Raw genomic sequence first — 22,093 nt, forward strand, 5'->3', positions numbered from 1 at the left:
CTAGGATCCAAAGCCCTGAGAACATTCAACTTGATCCCTGTTCTTTGCCACTGAAGTTCAGAGACCAAAGGCATTTGTAAAAAGCTCCCCTTCTCCTTCACACTGTCCCCAACCCTTTAGTGGAAACTGGAGAAAAATCAAATTTAACTTTTCTTTTCTTCTCCTATTTCCCTTTTCTCTCCTCCTAATTCAGTTTTTCTTTAAAAGACAACTTCATTCCTTTCTCTGAAACAAGCAGTTTCCGGATTTGATTTTCGCTACAACGCGCATGTCTCTGTGAGATTTTTCAGAGGCTGATGCTGGAAGGCGGCGGGATGGGGAGGCAGACCCTCTTCCCGGGCTCCGTGGGAGGCAGGAGGGAAGCAGGAGCATCCCAGGACCCGCTGCCCGAATCAGGGGCAAAAGCAACAAACTTTGCAAGTTACAAACGGGCCGCACCGGTGGCAAGCAGCAGCAGGGCATCTCCCGCTCCGAGTGCTCATTTCTGACTCCAAGGCTGTGTGGAGATAGTGGGGTATAATCAGGGGAAAGAAAAAGGGGGCTGGGTTTTCCCCCTCCTCTCCAGCTTCAGTGAAAGTGTTACAAAGTGAGTCAGGCGACTGAGGATCATCTGACTGAACTTTCTTGAAACCGACACACATTCTTGTCTGCGGGCAACTCGCTTTTTGCCTCCTTCCCCCTCACCCCACTCCCTCTTTCCTCCTGCACATCTTATTTTCTGGGAAGAGATTTCATCCTTTCCATGTGGGGGAAAGGAGACTGACTGCCCGCTATGGGTTAACTTGGCCCTGGCACTGCCTCTGCCAGGCATCTTGCTAGCCTAAGAATCTGGAAGGTTGTATTTCAGATACTTGTTTCTCTCTTTGTACATTATTTTTCTTCAACTGCCTCCTTCTCCTTTGCTTTTTATTAAACGTACATAGCATTGTCTTCTAACCCACGTTCTTGACCAGCCTTTAAAACACACACACTGCTTTACACGTTTTATCTCCTTGTCGCCTTAGTCTATATATACACTGTTGACTTCATTAAAATTATATAAAGTGCCATTCTAGGTTCCTGGATGACCATCTTTTTTTCCCTTCCAGCTTCTACTTCTACGATTATTATTGCCATTATTTCTTTCCAGGAATTTCTATATGATTTTGATAAGCATCATCATTATTTAGTGTTATCAGCAAAGACACAAGCTCAAAAGTGACATCTTTTCCATGAATCCAGGAAAAAAGAAAAATCCACTCAGTTCAGATAAATCCTAGCAATTCCCAAAGGGAAAGGCATTGGATATGTGTTTGATGAGAAAGAAAATGAAAAAGGGGTGGGGTGGTATACTCTTCTACCTGCTTCTCAAAAACAGAACATTGCTCAGTCAGATTAAACCCAGTGAAAAACACTTACAAGTAACCAATATACAGCATGTTTTCCCATAGCTTATTTGGAAAAAGAGACAGGTAACAGTCAAAGTTAGAGAAGCTGTAAGCAATGGACAGGCTTGATGTTAAGTGTGCAGGATCTGTGTAAACGCCTTAAAATGTGCAATTCAACTTTCCACTTCGGAATGTGGAGGCTTCTCCCAAGTTAGTGGCTGGGTGGAGGGGAAATACTTGCAGTGTCCATGACTGCGGACATCTCTGGCACTCCATTCCACCTGCGAAGCGCCCAACGGGCCTCCCTCTCTGCCAGGTCTCCCAGGGGTTCCCAGGAAGCCAGGATCCCCTTATTTCCTTAGACCTGGGCTCTGGCCTGACCTCACTGCTAGGGCCAGGCTGGTCAACGGTGGCAAAATCCCGAAGGAGGTGGAAGGAGGAAGGCAAGAAGAAATGCACACTTTAAATAGTCTTCCCTGCAAAAGAACACTTCTGGGAGCCTTGTTTTAAATCTCATTCTCTTTTCTTTCAAACAAACAAAAAAAATGACTGTTTAACAGAAGGGGGGAAAAAGCCTCCTTGACACAAAGCTTTTGTTATCCAGTTGATCAGCAACGTGCTTTAGATACTTGTAAGAGGGGGGAAAAAGCCCCACAACAGACATTGATTTTAGAAAATCAATAACCAACATTTAATAAAAGGAACAGAGGAAACACAAGAGAGGAGAGGGGGACATTAGGTGTAATTTTAGTGTCTACTAAATTACTCAGAGATGGGGAAGGGGAGGTCTCCTGTGTAAGGACCACCTTAAATAATGCGACACCGGAGTGAAAAAAAAATTAAATTAAGAGAGAGAGAGAGGGAGAAAGAGAGAGGGAGAGACTTAAAAAGAAGCAGCCTGAACTGAATCTTGGGGAAGCAGCTCGGAATATATTATTGTACTTGTTTTTCTGTAATACTAAGCCAAGCAAATAGATCAAAGACAGCACAAAGGGGAAAGGCAGGATAACGTAACGAACAGTTTCTGACTAAAATTCCTCTATCACTCCCCCATATGGCTCGACACCTCCACCACAACAAGCAAAAGATACACACACGCACACACACGCGTACACACACACAAAACCTAGAGAGAGAGAGAGAGAGAGAGAGAGAAAAGCATCATTTGTCTCTAATCAAAATTCTCTCGTCTTTGTGTTTTGCTCCTTCCAGCACCTCACACTGCGCCCCCAGCCGCCCCCTCCCCGCGCCGCGCAGCTCTGGGGCAGGCCGGGGGCGCGCACAATTGTCTTCTCTAGAGGAAAGTTGCTCCAAGTGGGCCCGGGCGGTCCCCGCGAGGCGCGGGCTGGGGCTGCGGAGGCCGGGAGGCCGGGTGGGCGCTGCGTCCCCGCGCCTGCCTCGGGAGCGTCTACGCGGCCCCGCACCGGGTGATCGGGCTGAGACCGAGGGGAGCGAGAAGTTTCCTTTCCGAGTCTGGGCTGGCGCTCGTTCGCTTGTTTGTTTTCGGGGGTTGGTTTCTTTCTTTTTAAACTCAGTTATCCTCCGTCAGCTCCCCCACCCCCCCGGCACCCTCGCTAGTCCCCAGCCCTCTCCCCTCCCCCAGGCGCCTTCCGCGCTCTTGCCAATCACTTTTCTCTTTTATTCCCACGATTTTGTTTGGGGTAATACCTAGGGGGTCTCTCTCCCACTCTCTTCCTCTCTCTCTGTTTCTCTCTCTCCCCCCTCGTCCCTTCTCTGGCTCTCTCCAAGATGGACCTACCAAACTGTCACCCCCCCCCTTTAATATCCCACCTCTGATCTGCGTGTGCCCCTCGAACCCCCATCTCCTTTCTCCTTCCTCCTTCCTGATTCAGCCTGGATAACGGGCTCCTCCAGACCATGTAGAAACTGCCGGGAAAAGTCTCGCTGCGCCCTGCGACTCCTTGAGTCCCCGGCCTGGGGGCCAGAGCCTGCTGGAGAGGAGTCATCCGTCCCGGAGCCATCATCGACCCCACCGGACCCCGCGCGGGGCCGGAAGACTCCCTCCCACCCCGGGGTCTGGGCGCGATGGGCCGGGCCCCGCTGCCCGCGGACCGTTACTTGGCGCACCGAGAAGCGGCCGGGCGACTCCGGCAAGAAACTTTAAGCCTCGCTGAGGCGCAGCCCCGGTTCCCCTCTCTTGCCTTCGCAGTCTCTCTGCCACCCCCGCCCCCGCCCCGGGATCCTGCGCGACCCAGCGCCTGGGCCCCCGCCCTGCCCTAGCCGGACGCTCCCGAAGCCCGGCCGGAGACCCGGCGGGCCGGGCGCGAGCGGAGCGGGAGGCGGAGGCGGAGGGAGGGCGGAGGCAGGGGCTCGAGGAGGGCAGCGGGGCTGGGGGCAGCGGGGCTGGGGGCGCGGGGCCCCGGCCGGACCCCCGCGCTCGGACCCCCGGGTGCCTGACGCTCACTTTGCCCGGCACTTCCCCAACTCCCCCCGGTCCAGCCGCCGCGCGCGCCGGGCTCCGGCGCCGGCCGCGGAGGGAGGCTCGCCCTAGAGCCCTGGGCGCCGCCGCCGCCGCCGCCTCGGTTCCTTTTCCCTTTCCCCCTCCTTCTCCGTGGGTCTCGAGCCGCGGAGTGGCCCGGAAAAGTTTGGTTCGGGCCGCTTCTTACCGTTTTTCCTCCTGGGATTGGCTTGTTTGCGCCTCTTGCACCGGGGGCCATCCGCCATGATCGGCTGCTTCATTGATAAGAGCGGATCAGATGGCAGTTCGCATGGACTCGGCGCCCTGCTTCGGCAGCACGCAGGCTCGATCTAGCAACCAAACACAGCGACAATGTGGGCATCGCCCGCGCCCATTGAAACGCGCGCGGGCCGCCCAGGGGAGCCGGGCCAGGGCCCCGGCGAGCACCCATCCGCGCCCCCCAACGCCAAAGCGAAACTTCGGCGGCCCCCTCCCCGCCCCCCACCCCCAGCCTTGGCCCCGAGGCGCTTTGTGTTTGTTACTGTTTGGTGTGTTGCACCCGCGAGGGGATCAGAGAGACAAGAATTACATCTTCAAAATGAGTCATAACTCCTGACCGTATGAGGGAATGCACACGGCGGTACAGTAAGACCGCTTGACTCAGGGCTAGGCGGACCCTTTCCTCCGAAAAGTCCTCAGCCCCCGGCTCGCGAACTTGGGGTGAAGCGAGGTTTTCTTTTCGCTCTCATCTTTTCTCATCCCCCCACCCCCCAATTCCCAGAGGAAACAAACAAACAAACAACGCGAAACAGCCCCTGGATGAAGCACACTCGGGCAAATTGATAATAGTAATTATAGGAAGCCCACTCGCCCAGCGCCCCCTCCCCTCCCCTTTTGGAGTTTATCGAGGCACTGTCTCTTCCTCCCCCCACCCTCGCCCCCAAATTAAGATTTCCCGTTTTACGCCGCAATGATAAATATAATTATAAGCCTCTTTGGACACTGTCCTTTACCCCACCCCCCCCCCTCGCCACTTGGACAATATTTACTTAAGTATTTCCCCCCACCTCACTCACACACATGCTCCCCCACACTGGTTCCCTTAAATAGTTCCAGTAGAATTTTTTTTCCCTTAAGAAAGGAAAGAGAAAGTCCAACCACTACGGCAATACTTTTAAGCTCTACTAAATGACGGTATCCTTTCTGGCTTCGAAACTTTTGTACCTAAAAATCGAGAGAGGCGCTGCATTTTTTCAGTTGAAACTGTCAAAACTTGGAGAAGGGGAACCTCGGAGGCAGGCAGGAGAGGAGAATCCTGAAAACTCGGTGGAGGTTGGGAAGATGCTGTGCCTCGAGGATTAGTTTAAACAGGGGGCTATAAAAGATGTAACAGATGCAAACTGTAACACAAGGGCCATTAACCCTTTCTCTGCCGGGCACACTCAGTCCCCACGCCCCGCACCTATTGTCTCCTGTGCTAGAAGCTTTGCAGAAAACCTGGAAAGTGAGTATCAGTTTCCACACATTTGCTGAGAGGGGTGAAGGGAGGGGGGCAGAGAGAAGGGGAAGTGGATATTTTAGAAAGCACCTTAAATTTACCTAGGCATACATAGTAGGAGACTTTTAAGTTTGACACATTTTATCATTTCTTTCCTTGTCCTATTGATTTGAAATTGTTAGGGGAAATCCTGAAATAAAGAAATGGTCACACAAGTGTCTGGGATGAAACAGCTGGCCTGTCTATATTCATCCTGAGACACACGACTGCATATAAATACATGTTTAATAAAGTAAGTTGCTAGTTTTATGGGCATGTGTGTGTGTGAGAGAGAGAGACAGAGCATTTGTGCTGTAAACTTTATCTTTGCCTGTTACTCCTAAGTCTGGAGTTAGTAATCTTGCCTTCATCATTACAGGGGGAGCATGTAAAATACATCAGTAGGTGGGAGATAAACACATTCATGTTAGCCGGGCTCATCACTGTTCCTGGGAACTCCTGCTATCTCTCTCTCGACTTTTCAGTGCCAAAGTATGGAATGGGTTATATGTGTGTATGTGTCTTCTATTAAATCCATGTCTATATTACTTTGACATTAAAAATACAATATTAAAAGTTATCCTAATTTAAAACCCTGATATCCTGACAGCAGTTTTCTTCCCAGCTGTAGTGCCCCCCCCCCCCCACTTTGGTAAACGACTCAAGTTCCATGAGGACTTTCACTTCTTTATTTATAATCACAGAAGTGAGGTGTTACTTCACACACATACACACACAAAGAATGAAATAAAGAAATGAAACTCGCTAAGCAGACAAAAACAGAAAACTTTCTGCTTAGAAAACAGCCTTCTCGGTGGGAGAGGATGAACTGCCATGTCTAAGAGAAAGACTTGCCCCCAAATTTGTAGGTCTGTAACTGACCAAGTTTTGTAATTATTAACAGGTATTTGCCAAGTCCTAATTGCTGAATATAATGAATTGGAACTAGATGCGAAAATAGAGCAGGACCTCTCCCCTTGATGAGTTTTTATTCCAGCCATATAATTCTCAATAAAACTTTTCCTGGGCTGGATAGCAAAGGGCACCTTTGGTTACCTGAATGGACAGGTACAGGGGAAATTATTTGGGGGAGGGAAAAAGGAGAGAAAAGCAAGGAGAGAGAGTGTGAGTGTAAGAGAAGGCGAAGAAGCCACTCTTGAGAAAAGCTTGCCATAAAGGAGCTAAACCCACCTGAAATTCCTACCCACGGACACCCCTTCTCACTTCAGACTCACATCCCCACTCAAAATGAGAAAATTAGAAAAGGAGGATGGAGGACGAGCACACCAAAAAGGGATAAAAAGAGAGAAAAGGGGAGGAAAAAAAACCTACCTGCGAAGTCTTGTTTGTAGTTTTGGCCAGAAATGGTGAGAAGAAAAAGCATGAAGAAGCCGCGAAGTGTGGGGGAGAAAAAGGTGGAAGCGAAGAAACAGCTCCCGGAGCAAACTGTACAAAAACCTCGCCAAGAGTGTCGGGAGGCAGGACCGTTATTCCTGCAGAGCAGGTTAGAACTGATCTCTTTCGGCCACTCCAGGAAACACAAACCTGGGGACGGACTGACGTGTTACGCCTCTTCTAATGACATTTTTTTCTTTTTCTTTTCTGTAGGAGAGAGACGAGAGACCCTGAAACACGCGCCACCTATCTTTGTGGGGAGGGATAATTGAAGCGCCCTGAGCGTGAGCATCATGTGAAAACGTGATCGCCAAGTTTCTCTCTGGGAAAGGATCTGGGATAGATTATACCTTGAAGTCTCCGCAAACGCTTTAGTGGAAGAAATGAAATTCCACCTCCCTCCCTTCCTCCTCTCCCTCCCTTTCGCCTTCGCCTCCCTCCCCCCTCCCTCCCTTCTCCCCCCACTCCACCCCCCCCCCTCCCCGCCCGTCAAGCCTTTGGCATCATTATCCTCATCACTAAATCCTACAGAGTACAGGGCGGAAAACGGTGCACACCATTCACAGAACTGGAGAACTCCAAGGGGCGAAAGTTAAAGGGAAAGATCCCGGGTCCTCAATCCAGATAGTCTCTTCTTATATAGATATCTCTAATGACCAGATTTGAGATGCACATCAAATTGTGTAGCTATCTCAGTACAGCTTCTGGAACAAAATTCTCTGCCCTTTCTCTTATTATTATTATTTTCTTTTTAGGTACCAGAGCCAGAAAAAAAAAATGCTACATGGGAGCTGCATCTTAGGGCATGTGTATTAGGGTGTGTGCATGATGAATTTCTGGACTGGATCCCAATATTAAAAAGTAGTTTGGCATTTTAATAAAGGGTCTCTAAGTAAATTAACATAGAACACTCGGTTGGCCGATCTCTGAATCTCTGTACACCTCGGGGAGACCTCACTACAAAGTAAGGGAGAGTGTGTAGGGAGGCAGGAGGAGAAAAGAGAAAGGCCATGGAGAAACTTAGCAGGGAAGGGAGAGCATGATATTAAACGGCATGGGGTCTAAGTTTTGAAGTATATTTTTTTTGATATTACAATTAAAGTAAAATTAAAAAGAAAAGACTCCACCTTTGCTCTGAAGGGATTGGTTATGCAAATATGGAAGGGATTTCCTGGAGAATACAGCTTTCTACTGTATGGTTAATTAAATAATCACTCAAAAGCTTCCAACGTGACGCTTCTGTCGTAATCCAATCAGGTTACATAGGTCCTAAACAAGAAAGATATTTTCCACATCTGGAAGTCAGCAATTTAGCAAGTACTGCACATTATTAACCAATTCAGAGCCCACTTCCCAGGGGAATTTTTTTGAAGTTTAAGTGTTCTTAACCAATGCTCTGCTGTTTTGTTAATCAAAAAGCTGGTTTACACTGCACATAATTGGAACTAATATAGAAGTAAATAAAGACAGCCAAATTTGAGGATGCTGAGCACAGGCATTTATCGGAAAAGGAAGAAATCTCCTATCCTCGGATGGTTCAGGCTCAATTTCTTAAATAACTGTGAGACTTTTCTTTTTTTTTTTCCTAAAGAGTGAAAGTGCTTGAGAACCTCAGAGCACAAATAAATTTCTAGTCTCACAGCATTTAGGATTCTTCGGAAAGGTAAAGGTGGAGGTGTTAAGAGGACCAGAGAGCTGCCTCACACCGATTTTTAAGCTTTAATATTGTTAAATATGTTACACCCTCCTGTTTCCAGTCTGATGAAATCTGAAACAAATAATACCCTGATCCAACACTATATTAAGATAAACTGCTTTGAACTGTGATTTGAATGTGTGCCTAAAGCAAGACTTTGAATGCAAGAGTCACTGGCAATTGCACTCAAAGGAGGGACAAGCCACCACATGGGTTGCCACATCCACACTCTCAGAGGTACATGTCTTTGTATTTTGTATTTTTTTTTTTGCGGGGGGGGGTGGGGGTGGGTGGGGGTGTTTAATAGCTACCTAGCACGACCACAGCTAGATCTTGTTCCAGGATGCAAGAAAGTAGATTTTCACAGTTGGTTACTCACCTCTTTCCTAATTTAAGTATTTATTATAATGAAAATAGCTGCTGGATAAATTAACTCTCTCCCCCCACCCCATCACAGATAAAGTGTCTATAGAAGAAAGGCATTCAGGATCTTCAGCGTAAAAATTATTAATAAATAAAATAAAAGATTTTCAACATGGGTCAGGCACATTCTTAACTTTATATTTTACATTTCTTTCATTATTATATATCTATACTAAATATATGTGTGACTTATCAAGTTCCTCTTCTGAGATTTAGCACCACTGTTCATGTCCATTTTTCTTCCTCTTCCTTTTTTCCTCTTTTTTAATTTAAAAGATTGGAATCCAGCTTTCTCTAGACGTTTGCTTTACAGCCACCCTTCTACCACTCCTAAGGAAGAAGGAGCCCTTTGCATAGAGTGATTCCAGGCAAGACTCCTCTTCAGGCACCCAGGTAGCCATTGGAGGCTTACAGACCAGACACACACACAAGCATAACCTCAGGTCAAAGGATCCAATCGAATAGCTAACAAAACACTTGTCTTTATTATGTATATTAAATGTCAGGTTACTTAGGATCTGACTTAAAAAAAAAAAAAAAACCCTAAGTATTTCCATTAAAAACACCTAATCATCTGATTACCCTGGACTCAGTAATTGCTCAAGTGGCAGGAGGCAGTCCCCAACATTTAGCACTGGGAGTTCCGACTGGCCAGTATTTGGTTTGGGGTGAAAAAGCAGTCTTCCAGGTTCCCATGAAGGTAGATGTTTGGATGGTGGCACGAGAAGGGTCTCTGCGAGGGGTGAGCGCTGCGGCTAGGTTGCCTTGCCCCTGGTTCCTGACTGGCACGCCCCTCACCAGGCATTTGGCCGAGAGAGTTCCCAACGTGGCAGAGGTGATGGGGTCGGGAGGAAGCCGGAATATAAATTTGTTCCGAACACTCCCTCAGTCCGAGGGCCAGGTCGGGGACAATGGGGATCGTGGGATCAGGAGGATGCAGGAGCGCAGGACGCAGAGAAAAGTCGAGAGAGGACTGGGGGCTGCTGGCTTTCGGCTCCTCACACAGCAAAATAAGTCCTGCAAATGAATCTCTCCTTCTCTGTCTTCCCCATTAATAATCCACTTCGAGATTAGCGCAGACGAAAGAGATTAAAACAACAGATACACGGAAATGTGAAATAATATTGCAATCAACATTGAAGGGGGAAAAATAATTCTTTAGGGTTTCCATGGGCAAAACAAACTGCCTCCCTCAGGATTCCCTCCAGCCAGGCAGGGTGAGAAGGATGCACTTTTGTTTTCCAATTCCCTCCAGCCAGGACCTGGTGCCTGTCCCCCCATTCACCTCTCAGTCTGTCAATTTCCTCAACTTTCACAGCCGCTCCCCCCTCCCCCCGCTCAGTTTGGCGGCCCAGATGCCCGAAGAGATACAATGTTTCTGCCCTTGAACACACAGGCTGTAGAAGGAATTCGAATTTGGCCACAGCTAATGATTTTTTTTTAAAGCAAATTCTGTTTATTTTGTACCATGTGGAGAAAATAAAAAAAAGGAACCTATTCTCGTTTTGAAATGGAACTGATCTGTCATCTAGAGGAATTATTCGACCTTGTGTTGTGACTCAGGAGGTGGGCAACTTCTTTTGGAGTTGCAAGCAAAGGGTGATAAAGGGGACCCCTGGACTGGGTGTGTGTGGAGGGGGTGGGGGGCGGCAGGGGTCCAAGCCAAGCCAAACGGTTTTCTCACGTGCAGACTCGCAATCCAATCCATTCGGAGTTGAGCCTAGGATAGGAGGGGAAAGTCTATTAAAAAAAAAAAAAAATCAGGAGCATCTCTCTGAGAAGCCCTTTCAAACAAAACCAAAACAGGACCAGAGAAGCTCAGACCGTCCCTAACATCCCTGCTGCGAGACCCGCAGGCTGTGGAATCTCGCACGTCACCTGGCCCCAGCAGGGCGGCCAGCTGAGGGGTTTATTTTATTTTATTTTTTTGAAGTAAAGGCTGAATCTCGGCTTCAGGGCTTTTGCCAACGTCTCCACTGACAGGAACCAGCAAACTTCAGGACCCAAATGAGCATCTTAATTTATTGATGCTAAACAGGTCTGGCTGTTGTCCCCAATTTTCCGCGCGCTCTGCCACCCCCCAACCCACACCCCGCCCCAACCCCCGCCGCCAGCTTGGGTCCCTGCATTTGATCTCAAGGAAGGGCCCCGCTGCACAGGAGGAGGAGCGCGTAGCTGGGGGGGCGGTGTTCGGCCCCCTCCCACCAGACCGCCCTCCCCCAGACCTGTCCCCGCCCGGGATCCCGCGACCCCCGCTCGCCGCCCGGTCAGCTGACCTGGCTCGCTCGCCTGCTCCCCGCCCGCCGCCCTGTTTCCGGTCCCCGGGGTCCGCGAGCCGCGCTCCGAGCGGGCGCAGCCGCGGCCGGGAGGTGATGCTGGGGGCTGATTACCATGAGAAAGGCTGTGCCTGGAAAAGCCTCCTCCACGCGACTGTCAATCTCACTAAGGCGGGGGGGGGGGGGGGGGGGTGGCGGGGAGCGGGGGGGGGAACGGAAAGGGGCCCTGTAGGAGTCACCAGAAAACTTGGAGTAAGTTGGATGCGACGCAGGCCCGAGGAGGTGGCTTTCGCCTCAACTTGGAAGGCTGGGGCGTTGAGGGCGCGGACGCCAGCAGCCTCACCAGGGAACTGAAAACCAAAAATCTCCCTCCTGCTTTTCCTCCCTCTGGCCCTCCTTTCAGCCCTCCCTGCCCTTTATCCTTATTTTCTTTAAATTCTTTCCCAGTTGCATTTCCTACGTTCTCCTTTCTATCTGATATCTCCCTTTTGCAATTTCTTGTTTTCTTTCTTAACATCCACTCTTCTCCCTCGCTGTGATTCTTTTTGTGCCTCTTTTATGTGTCCAGATTTATCATTTCGTTTTGAAAACAGAACGTTTAACGTGTAATTAATCTACCAGCAGGAGGGCAGGGACACCCTGACTAAAATAACTCCCCGGGTCTCAGAGACGACAAGTTCACCAGGTGTCAGTGAAAAGTAAAATAATAATAATAAAAATAAAATGAATCAATATTTCAGTGACCATAATGGTTTATTCTTCTATATTATCACATCAGCTCAGACTGATAATTTTATAAGACAAGGTATAATAGATATAGGCTTCCTGGAAAAAATGCATAATGCTTGGCATAGGGGCATTCTTTAGAATTAAGGCAATGTGAAAAAGTTTGTTTACAACCATATTTTAGTAGTGCTTAATTTGTTAACAGACTTTAGACATTACAATAGGTAATTTTATGAAACTTAAACTGCGCTTTTCTTCTGATGACTATTTGGAAAGGGTAAAAAATTCCCAAAGCACTCCTCTTGAACCCCAACAAAGATTGATCAATTCAGAGAGAAACATCATCATGTCACGTAGTTTGCACATTACTAAGCAAATTCACAACTTGGGTTGTTGGGTTATTTTCTTGGCTAGGCTAGGTTACTGTCCGTTACCTAGCAGGTGAGTGAGCATGAGGCGGCATATGTCATGAACATAACTGTTTTTGTTTTCTTTATTATTATTTTTTGCTCTTCCCTTCACTTTGGGCATATTTGTTGTTCTTATTAAAATTCAGAGTTTGCACTTGTTTACAATTTGTTTACTTTGTTGAATTTTAAAAACTTGATAGAAGTCAATTGAACATGTATATTTAGCCCTTTTTAGGCCAAGAAAAATAAAGATGCATTAGAAAGATGCCTTTTCTGCTTCATAATTATTAATTGACATTTTATGATGAATAATTAATCATTTGAATAATTTTGGTATCTCTGATCTGAACACATATTTGCATATCTAATGCTTGATTTTAAATGTGTTTTTTAAAAATTCATTCTCTCAGGATGAAGAAACAAAGTCACATTTTAATGTAAAATTTCTCTTCTACACTTGTAAAAGTTTATTTATTGAGCTGTAATATTCTTTCTAGATATCCATAAACTTCTTAACAATTTGTAAACCATTTATGAGGCAATCACATACAAATATGTGGCAGACTACAATTAATTAGGAAAAACAATACTCTATGTAAAATCAAGTCACTCTCCTCCCCAAATCCAGAGATGTGCACTAATTATGCACTATGTTTTCTTATTGGAATTTTGTTATTTAAATTTTTAGTTATGTCTATTAATTCAAGTCTAAAAGTGGAAAATTACAGCAATTGACAAATAACTCAGGCCTGGTATTTAGGATCATTTTTAATCTTTTACTTACTAATATATGGGCTGATTTAAATTATTAAAAATGATTAAGTAAGCATATCCCTGGTATTTTTATTCTCCTGTGTCAGTTAAAGTCCAAAGTATTAATATCTATTTTGAATACTAGCCCTGCAGATGACTACCTGTGTGGTTATAAGCAGTCTCCTATAAGCTTGTTTTATTTTTAATCTCCAATGTGGGTACACTAATAATGCTATCCCTTGGGATTTTATTGAGAATTAAATGAAGTAATGCATAAAACTTCACTATATTGTAGCTTTATTATTATAATGAAAGGTTGAACAAATATACAGATCAACTAAAGATGGTACAAATTAATTTTGATTATTAAAAACTATTTACAGTATCTTTTTTATTGAAAAATCAGTGCTGTGTTATTATGTGAAGAAAGAAAATGAAAAGCATTTTAGGATTTATGGCTGGTTTATGATTCTTTCGAATTGTTCAAAGGATGTGTAGCCACAGAAGTGAAAATAAATACAGTATTTCCTTTCTGTTAGTTCAGCAGTTAATTTAGTGTATTCAATATGGTCATAATTTGGTTATAAATATTAGACTTCTTTTGAAAAGGAATTTAGTCCAAATGTATGAACTTGAAGTTTCCCATGCTCTTTAGTAACATATTGTCTTTGAGTGTAAGGGTTAAATGTGCAAAAGCTCAGAAGCGGTCTTGAGTAAGACTTGTGAAAAAAAGGGCAAACTTACAAATTTGAAGACCAGGAATTTGGCTGTCAGAGCACTATTTGCTTTAAGACCATTCATAATGAACTGAGCATTCCCTTTTGGAATTGTAGCTATCCTGGGGTTTGCGCTAATTTCAAGTACCTAGAGTGGTGAAGAAAATCAGTGTATTAAGTGGAAAATGAAATTCCCTAGTCTCTTAAATGTCCACAAGGCCAGATTTTCTTTTTGATGTAAAACTGAAAAATCAATGCAAATGCCAGGGGGAAAAACTATTGTGATGTAATACTAACACTGATAGTTTTTTGTTGTCCTTGTTTTCTTTAAGACTTCTCAAAACACTTATATCTGTAGTTCTTAAAGGGTCTGTTAATTGTGTCTATTTTGAAAGCATCCATTCCATGCTCCTTTTAGGTCAAAACTGCCAAACCAGACATTTGGACATCAGCACAGGGGACTGGGTGTGACCTGTACCTTTTTTCTCCCTCTGACAATGGGACTAGAAATGGTTTGCACCTGCAAATTGTCTAGTGACCTGGAAATTACTTCATGCTTGCTTCAAGGTCTTCTTTAATACTCTTTATTCTGTTAAAAGGCTCAAACTATAAACTTTGTTCTGTACTCAGTTTTAATTTTGTACCATTCTAAGGGTGAATTGTTTTTTTTCAGGGTTCTTTCAGGTACTTAAATATAAAAACTTTACTCTCAAAAATTATTATCATCTCCATGGCAATCACAAATATAAAGTGATAATAGCTAAGAAAAAGAAAAACCGCTGCTTTTCTAGTCTTGGCACAATGCTAAATCCTTTCATGTATCATTTAATTCTGATAGCAGATCTGAAGGGGTTACAACTGGGTCCATTTTATTAGTTGAGAAAATTGTGGCCTAGGGAGAGTCAGTGACTCCCCAGAATTCAAGCATCTGGTTCTTGGTGGGCTTTTGAATCTGCCAGGTCCATCCCCAGGGCCAACACCATATTCATGTGACAACCAACATCTTTTTACCTTTCCCAGATGTGTTTCTGACCCACTTGTTCCCACCCGCTCTGCACATTGCTTTGTGACCCATTTCCAGGCCTCCTGGATGCTGTGATTGGCCCTTGTTTTTCCATGTATGGCTTATTTTGCCTTTTGGACCTAACACTTAGGCTCATTTTTCCAGTTACAATATTGGCTCAAGTCCTTGAGCCAAAGTTTCTCTGGCTTTGGTGCCTCTGGCTTCCCAGATAAAGTGTATTTTCTGGTCCAGTCTCTTCTCCCAGGCACCCGACTTAGGAAAAGCTCCCATGGGAGGTTCTTGCTAGCTCAACTGGCTCCAACATTGGGCCCAGGCACAGGACAAGTTAGTGATGAAGGAGACATCATGGTCCAGAGATGTTGTGGAATAGTTTTTATTTCTTATACAACTTCTTTTAGCACTTGTTGACTGGAAACTGGACATTAGTCCATTTGACACTAGATCCTCAATGTTAGCATATTATAGTGACAAAGATACAGGTTTTGGAATTAGATAAACTGGATGTGGCTCCCTGCTTGGTAAATACTAATTGTGTATTGAGGACAAGTTATTTTACCCATGTGAACCTTATTTTTAAAACAGGCAAAGGAGCTGGGTGCAGTGGCTCACGCCTGTAATCCCAGCACTTTGGAAGACCGAGGTGGGTAGATCACCAGGTTGGGAGTTTGAGACCAGCCTGGCCAGCATGGTGAAACCCCATCTCTACTAAAAATACAAAAATTAGCCAGCCCGGCGTGGTGGTGCATGCCTATAATCCTAGCTACTCGGGGGGGCTGAGGAAGGAGAATTGCTTGAACCCAGGAGGCGGAGGTTGCAGTGAGCCAAGATCGTGCCACTGCACTCCATGCACTCCAGCCTGGGCAACAGAGCAAGACCCTGTCTCAAAAAAAAAAAAAAAAATTGGTAAAGGAGTACTTAGATTCAAGCCGGTTGTGGTAAAGAAAATATGACTGTATACAAAATGTCTGGCACAGAGCAGGTGTATCAATAAATAGTAATTCCTACTACCATGAATTACCTGAAAAATACATGAAGTTAAATTATGGAAAACCAGAGTGGATGTAACATGTCTTTTAGGTGTTGTTTATTTTATTTTATTTTTGTAATGATTTTATTGCTACTTTTTTTTTTTTTTTTTTGAGACGGAGTCTCGCTCTGTCACCCAGGCTGGAGTGCAGTGGCACGGTCTCGGCTCACTGCCAGCTCCGCCTCCCAGGTTCAAGTGGTTCTCCTGTCTCAGGCTCCCGAGTAGCTGGGATTACAGGCACCTGCCACCACACCCAGCTAACTTTTTGTATTTTTAGTAGAGACAGGGTTTCACCATGTTGGCCAGGCTGGTCTCGAACTCCTGACCTCAGGTGATCCACCCACCTCGGCCTCCCAAAGTGCTGGGATTACAGGCATGAGCCACTGCACTCAGCCAGAAATTATTTAACTGGTTTCTGCATTATACAGAAATCAATGTTTACTGATAAAGTTGGAAAAGTAATATGCTCATAGAATTTCTGAAGTTGTAGAAAACCTGGCGGGCTCATGATTATAAATATGATGTCAACAGCTGAGATGAGGACATATGCACACTTTAAAATTTGGTGATATATTTTATACTTTCATTTGCAATTGTAAGGAAAAAACCTTTTTTCAGCAAATTCTCCCGATATGACTTGCTATAGGAGGAAGCACTCTTGCAGGCAGCTGAGTGTGGTCAAGAAGTGTCAAAGATCCTGTTTGTTCAAGGTAAATGTAAGAGGGTCTCAATATTGTTCAAAACTCTTTACCTAGTCTTGCCATAACTTCAGAGGTGTGAAGGAGTGGGGCACATAGAGGGATGGAATAGCTCTGAGAAAGTTTGCCTGCACTATATTTTTCCACTCCCCAACCCCTCTTGCCCCCAGTTGAATGCTGAAACAGCTACTTTAAAAAAGAAAAGAAAAAAGTAAGACTATGTATAGAGTACAGACATTGCTTCACTCTCCTGCCTGCAAATTTGGGAGTAGGGTTGTGTCAGCAGGTCCTGGCCTGATCTACTGTGTATGTGACTGTGCTACCCTATGCCCTAGAAAGGAGGGTGTCTGGGGAGGATTGGGCTGTGGACACAGGGAGCATATTGTTCCAATGGTTCTGCTGCAGTGCAAACCAGGCTTCTTTCTCTCTCTCTGGAACTAACTTTGCTACACATGCAAAAAAATCTGTTCCTATTAGGTTTTTCCCTGGCCATTATGGAAGCATAAGTATGGCTCCTGTGGCAAAGGCATAATTTTTCTGGGTTGAGGGAAGCTGGCTTACCTGTTGTTCTTGGCACTCAGCTAGCACCCTTCTAGACAAGCGGGAAAGAACAAAGCTGAAAGTTCACAGAAAATACTTGGTGTTTTAAAACAAGAAGGAAAAATTAAAACCCCATTCTTTTAAAGCTTAATTTATCTATCTTCTAAGAATTTGGAATTTCAGTTTAGAGAAATCAGTATAGTCCTGAGTTATATTATTACCTACTGTCAGGTAGCTCTATGGGATATTGAAATATTATTTGTTACAGCTTTGTTACAGCCTAAAGACGATCTATATTCAAGTTTTGCTTCTCCCAAGGAGGATTCTTGCATGGTTGAAGAAAACGTTCAGAGTTAGGTGAAATATGCTTGTGAATGTCATCTGAAATCACCTTGGACTCTGAATTTGAGGGACAGTAATGCTTTTATGATATTAATGCAAAGCACCGTCACTTGGAAAATTTTAAACTATTGCTTCATTTACGATCTCCAAATAGTAATTTATTTGACAAAGGAAGGTGATTTATCACTGATGTCTCTTTTGCAACCCCCTGGAACAGTGCCTATTATATAGTAATATTTGTTGCTGTTTGTGGAATCTGTCATTCATTTAGAAGCTTTAGGGAGATACAAACTGATCTCCTACTGAAAACTTACAACTTGAGATAAGAATGAGGACAGATGAGGGTAGCAGGCAGGGACCATGGGTACTTAAGACCCTACACCCTCCTTTTTACAGACTTATGTACTTGATTACATTATTTAACACAAACTGTTTTATTCCCCTTTTTTTGTGTCACTTTTATACACAGCCTAAAAAAGAAGGAGCAAACACAGAGCTGCATGTGTATGTTTGTCTCATTCTTTGAATAAATGACTCAGATGAGCCTTCTTGTAGTTTGTTTTTAAGTAAACACATGAAAATATAATAGGTTTTCTCTGATAAAGGAAAGAAATCATAAGGAGAGAATGGAATGAACTAGAAGAGGTGTGTTGCTTAGGAAGGCAAGGTGAAGTAGTAACTTAGGATAAATGATCCCTTTCCCCTCCAATCCCACACAATAGCTAAAGAAGGAAAACAGAGAAGATGAGTTTTGTTTTGTTTTTCCTTCTATAAGTAAATGGACAGGCTCTACAGATAATGGGTTGGATGATTTTCTTGCTAGCAGCTTCATTTTCATGTAGAACAACTGGTTGCCCAAAGGTATTAAGGGGAAAGTTTGAGCCCTGATTTTAATGCTTTCTCCAATACTCTTCCCACCCTCTTTTTGCTCCCCCCTGTTTTCGGCCTTATTTCTTGGGGCCCTCACCTCTTCTTACCTTTCTTTTGATACTCTGTATTTAGAGGGAATATGCTTTCAATGCTAGGCTTGTTCACAGCCTTCAACATGCTTAGCCTTTAAATAATAAGATATGACCCTAAGATTTGAAAATTTCACTGTGCTATAGAATATTGACTGGAGGAAATGGAATGTTTACCTGAACTATGTTATGACAAAGGACAGTTCAATACTATTATTACATGCCCAGTACCTACCATAGTGCTTGGTTCATGAGAGGAGCTGTGTAAATGTCTGATGAATGAGTGAATGAATGTATGTATGCATAAATGCTATTAAAAAAGCCAGACTTAAGATAACAGATACCATTTGTTCTACATGGCAAATTAAAGTTAAAAGGTATGAATGCAGGTGCAAGAATCACCTGTGGGTACAAACAGAATTCTGATATAATTTTTGAATTCTGGGTATGATATTTTATTTTCAAAATGAAATACCTAAATCATTTACAAAGCAATATAGATATATAACAGTTCCTCATTCGCTCACTTGCAAAGGAAATTTTCAATACAAATAAAGTCATACATATTTATACTAGGGTGATTCAAAATAACTTCCTCACATAAGCACTGCTACGTTCAAATAAAATCTTGCCAACACTTCTGAGTACATTGGTTTAAGAAAAAAAATGCTCCCCGTAGCGTCCGAACTATTTAAAAATCTCACAGGCTTCTTCAACATACATCAGTTATCTCTCTTCAAATCACTGACAAGAATTTAAAAACTGCTTCATCAGAACAAATGCTACCCTTTCTCCTACTCTAGTTAGAACCTGATCTTCTAAAAAGGACCATATTTACAGCTTCTTTTGAAATTTTAAAACCATTTGGCTGATATGTTTTTGCTACGTTTTTTCCTGATTTAATTACTGGTACATTTGCATGAAAACAGGAAAATAGGGACATAAGATTTTTGTCTTGTGAGTTCATCTGTTTCTGATGCTTACTCTCCACCTGAGATCCATATCTGTTTTATTACAACTGGGAGACCAGGAGCTAGATTCGAATTGATAAAGATATTGTTAGAGGTGAAATAAAGTTCAAAAATAGGGACTCAGGAGGCTAAGAGATTGATGGATGATATGATAATGAATTTTCTTCTAGGTTATTTATTTATGAGCAGTCCATATTGTCAGTGACACATGGCATTGCTATTGAAAAGCTTAAAATCCGGGGAATGATACAGAACTAGAGTGTCAAGACTTCTCTGAGAAAACCACACCCAGGTAGTTACTGCTCGTCATGGATCGACAGACATTAGAGAAAACAGTGAAGGAGCTGAGTCTAGGTCATGTATGAACTCGAGATGGCCACTGAAAGTTGGAAAGAAAAAAAGCAAAATGCCCATCTAATTCTGACTACCTTGCAAATGCCTGTGATTTTTCACTAGGAGAATCAGAGAAGGCTATCAGGATAAATTCTCAGCATCTTCACCTGGAGTTCCATGGCATGTAGAAATTTACATTTTCAAAGCTAAAGTCATAATCTTACTCTAACTTTTTATTTATCCAATATACTCCAACTTGTTCAGTGGCACCAGAGTCTAGCCAGTCTTCCAAACCCCAACTCTGGGTTTATCCATGACTCCTCTCTTTTCCTTTACTTCCACATTCAAGCACTCCATATGGCTAAGCAGCATACCTCTGCCTGTTTCTTAAAGCTTTGCTGTCCTCCAACACTCCCTACCCTACTTTAGCTACTTGTCATCTCTTTCCTGGAAGGCTGTGCCTGCCACCTAACTGGCCTTCCTGTTTTCACTCTTTCCTCCTCACATCTGTTCTCCATGCCATCACCAGAGTGAGTGAGTGCTCTAAAACGAGGGTCCCTAACCCCCAGGCCATGGACCCGTGAGGAACCAGGCCACACAGCAGGAGGTGAGTGGGAGGCAGGCAAGCGAAGCTTCATCTGTATTTACACCTGCTCCCCAAAGGCTCACATTACTGCCTGAGCTCCGCCTCCTGTCGGATCAGCAGTGACAGTAGATTCTCACAGGAGCGTGAATCCTATTGTGAACTGCACATGTGAGGGATCTAGGTTGTGAGCTCCTTATGAGAATCTAATGCCTGATGATCTGTCACTATCTCCCATCACTCCCAGATGGGACCATTTAGTTGCAGGAATACCAGCTCAGGGGTCCCACTGATTCTACATTATGGTGAGTTGTATAATTATTTAATTGTATATTACAATGTAATAATAAGAGAAATAAAGTGCACAGTAAATGTAATGCTCTTGAATCATCCCAAAACCATCCCCTCAATCCCTGCATCTGTGGAAACATTGTCTTCCACGAAACTGGTCCCTGGTGCCAAAAAGGTTGGGGACCACTGCTCTAAAACATATTTCTGCTCATGCCACTGCTGACAATAAAACCATCAGTGGTTCTCCATTTCATACCTGCTGTGTTTCTCAAATCTTTCCTCAAAGTAACTCTAAGGATGGGTATTTTAATGTTTACAAAGATTGTTTTGAATCAATAGTTCTTCAACGTCAACCTTGTTTATCTCCCATACTGTTGGGCAAAATCAAGAATCCAAGAAGCTGGGTCGTGTTAATCCTGTTTGTCCCTAGGGTTTGATTTACACAGTGTGAGAAGCAGAGAGCCAACTGGAGAAACTGTAGGTTCTTTAGCAAAGCATTTGAGCCACCTCACCTTTTTTTTTTTTAGCCTTGAAATAGTGTTTTTATAAAATTATTTTTAATGTTTTTAATTTCAGTAGTTTTTGGGGTACAGGTGGTTTTTGATTACATGGATTGGCTCTTTAGTGGTGAATTCTGAGATTTTAGTGCACCTGTTACCCAAGCAATGGACATGGTACCCAGTATGTAGTCTTTCATCCCTCACTCACCTCCTAACCTCCCACCCTGCATCCCCAAAGTCCATTATATCACTCTGTATGTTTTTGCATCCTTACGCCTTAGCTCCCACTTATAAGTGAGAACATACAGTATTTGGTTTTCCATTCCTGAGTTATTTCACTTAGATTAATGATGAGGCCCTTTTAGCTGGAACATTTTCATTTCTTCAACCTCCTCTCCCACGATTCTTCAAATGGCTTATACGACTTCTGTAATATTGTTTATATTTTTTCATGAACAAAGCATGTTGTTTCCAGTGTTAGGGACCTTTCCTATCCTATTTACTCTACCTGGAATGTTCTTTCCTTCTCCCTTCATGTGACTGACTTCTGTTCACTCTTTAACTCAGGTCATATGCCATCTTCCCCTGGTTCCCAGGCTGGCTTTCTGTGTCCAATTATTCCTTTATATATCTTCTTTTAACTAGAATATGACCTTCTCTGAGGACAGAGATATTGTCAGTTTCATCAGTATGCCCCCAACTCCTAGCAAGTGTCTGGCACATAGTGGACACTTAAAAATACTTTTTGAACTGAGTATGAATACCATGGTACAAATTAATTTTCATCACTGAACAAAGAACTCCACATGCAGGCATGTTTTACTGACAATGCATTCAGCCACAGGAAGGCTATAGCATTCCCTCACTTCATATTAATAGGAGTACCAAAAGTTGGAACTGTCTCATTGGATTTTTGAATAATTTGCATTTAGTTTAGACATACATTTGCAAAAGTATTGAAATAAAAATACCTTTTACATGTGAAACATTTTAGAATTTCAAAGCTTTTTCACATGCATGATCTCACTTAATCCTTAAAATAAACCCTCAAGGTTGGCAGATATTATTTTGCCCAGTTTGGAAAAAAAGGAAATTTAAGATTTTCAT

At 43.8% G+C, this 22,093-nt stretch overlaps 1 protein-coding gene and 2 long non-coding RNA genes across 7 annotated transcripts in view; 1 reads left to right on the forward strand and 2 right to left on the reverse strand.

Annotated features, from left to right (window-relative positions):
- Positions 1 to 7,094, reverse strand: part of ZEB2 (zinc finger E-box binding homeobox 2) — a 132,110-nt gene extending 125,016 nt beyond the window's left edge. For 3 of the 5 annotated variants that reach the window (XM_024242882.3, XM_024242885.3, XM_024242877.3), the window contains exons 1-2: positions 6,656 to 7,094; positions 3,995 to 4,136 (exon numbers count right to left, since the gene is read on the reverse strand). In XM_024242882.3, coding sequence (XP_024098650.1) covers positions 3,995 to 4,067 — 73 coding nt within the window. In that variant the 5' untranslated portion in view covers positions 4,068 to 4,136; positions 6,656 to 7,094. 5 annotated transcript variants of the gene reach the window in all.
- A 117-nt stretch (positions 7,095 to 7,211) lies between these two features.
- Positions 7,212 to 22,093, forward strand: part of LOC100939529 (uncharacterized) — a 59,125-nt gene continuing 44,243 nt past the window's right edge. Inside the window, exon 1 of the long non-coding RNA XR_152312.4 lies at positions 7,212 to 8,651. This is a non-coding gene — a long non-coding RNA (uncharacterized LOC100939529). The remainder of the gene's footprint in view (positions 8,652 to 22,093) is intronic.
- LOC134759593 (uncharacterized) lies at positions 10,271 to 11,242 on the reverse strand. The gene is made up of 2 exons (XR_010135988.1): positions 11,114 to 11,242; positions 10,271 to 10,557 (listed from the first exon to the last, which is right to left on the reverse strand). It is a non-coding gene; the product is annotated as an uncharacterized LOC134759593 (long non-coding RNA).

The sequence above is a fragment of the Pongo abelii genome, chromosome 11 (genome assembly GCF_028885655.2).
Source record: "Pongo abelii isolate AG06213 chromosome 11, NHGRI_mPonAbe1-v2.0_pri, whole genome shotgun sequence".
In the NCBI taxonomy this organism is placed as follows: domain Eukaryota; kingdom Metazoa; phylum Chordata; class Mammalia; order Primates; family Hominidae; genus Pongo; species Pongo abelii.